A 1487-nucleotide genomic window follows, 5' to 3' on the forward strand; every position below is an offset into this window, starting at 1 on the left:
AAATAATGTAAATAATGTAAATAATTCCTCATCTCTTAAATATAGAACTATATATATATATATATATATATATATATATATTCTGTATATTTGAAATTCTTGAGGCTTTGATTAAGAATTTGTCTGTACATTGCTAAACATTTCCAAGTCACCTAGTATTATGGGGATTATTTCAGTTTTTAGATCCTACATTCAGGTTAGCATTCTTTGTAGAACTTTACATTTAGCAATGGGTCAACTCCAAGTAAAAGTAAAAGTATGAAAACAACTATTCCTCAAAAAGGATTGTCCTTTTGTCTGAGGAATTTTGTCCAAGAAAGAGATTGCAATGATAGGAATAGAGACTAGAGAGGAGTGGGAAACCACCAAGGCAGGAACAAATATAAAAAAGGGGCCTCTTCAGAACAACAGATATGCTACAGAGGGTGGGAGAAGCAAAGTTAAACACAGCAGACTTTGAATTAAGCACGTGGAGGGATGAAACTAGATGCTTAAAGCATTTAGTCTGGTGCTCTGTCAACTTACCACTTTTGTAAAATTGCTCTTTGTTTTTTTATAAAGTTTGGAATGGTGTTATTAACAGAAAAATAAGCTTCTGCAAAAAAAAAATAATAAATAAAACAGAGAAATTTAAAAAAGTACCTTAAACTCTTCAAAAAATACTTTGTGGTTTTTTAAGAATTTAGCCCTTTTTTCTTCAAAATCTTTTTCCTGCAAAAGAATGAACAGGGAAATCAAAAAGTGAATAAAAGAGGAGACATATGTCATTCTTTCTATCTTTCATCTTTTACTTGTTTCAGTCATTTGACTGCGGCCATGCCGGGGCACCGCCTTGAATTGTCTTTTAGTTGTACAAATTGACTCCAGGACTTTTTTAAAGCCTATCGATATCTTTTTTGCCAAACTGCTAAGCTACAGGGATGTAAACACACCAACACTGGTAACCAAACAGTGATGGGGGCCAAATACAGACACAAAGACACACACACACACACACATATATATGTGCTATTATGTCAAACTGTTGTATGTCCAAATTTGGCCAAATATGCTTTTTTCAATATTTATTTTTGCTTGCAATGGGTGTTTTTTCTTTTGGTCAAACTATCGTATCTCCAGCTGCATCAGATGCCAAGATATCAAAAATTGTCAAAGTGTAGTACAACAGTTTTGCTATGGAATGGTGAAACTATTTTTTCACTTTCTGAAAAAGCAACATTTTGGACTTATGACACTTTTGCAATAATAACAACAATATATATATATGTGATGGGTCTCTTTCAATTTCCATCTACCAGATCCACTCACATGGTTTTGGTTAGTTCAAGGCTATAGTAGAAGGCACTTGTCCAAGGTACTATGCAGTGAGACTAAACCCAAAACCATGTGGATGGGAAACAAGCTTCTTACCACACAGCTATGCCTATGCCTATATTTTATGTCATCCCAAATATTTCTTGGGCAAAATCAAAATGATACTCACCTTT

General features: G+C 33.6%; 1 protein-coding gene across 3 annotated transcripts in view; it reads right to left on the reverse strand.

Moving 5' to 3' along the window:
* LOC106874788 (centrosomal protein of 164 kDa) overlaps positions 1 to 1487 on the reverse strand; it is a 105782-nt gene that overhangs the window by 25959 nt on the left and 78336 nt on the right. For all 3 annotated transcript variants that reach the window (XM_014922644.2, XM_052975154.1, XM_014922652.2), the window contains one exon: positions 643 to 711. In XM_014922644.2, the coding sequence (XP_014778130.1) occupies positions 643 to 711 (69 nt within the window). The remainder of the gene's footprint in view (positions 1 to 642; positions 712 to 1487) is intronic.

The sequence above is a fragment of the Octopus bimaculoides genome, chromosome 20, assembly GCF_001194135.2.
Source record: "Octopus bimaculoides isolate UCB-OBI-ISO-001 chromosome 20, ASM119413v2, whole genome shotgun sequence".
In the NCBI taxonomy this organism is placed as follows: domain Eukaryota; kingdom Metazoa; phylum Mollusca; class Cephalopoda; order Octopoda; family Octopodidae; genus Octopus; species Octopus bimaculoides.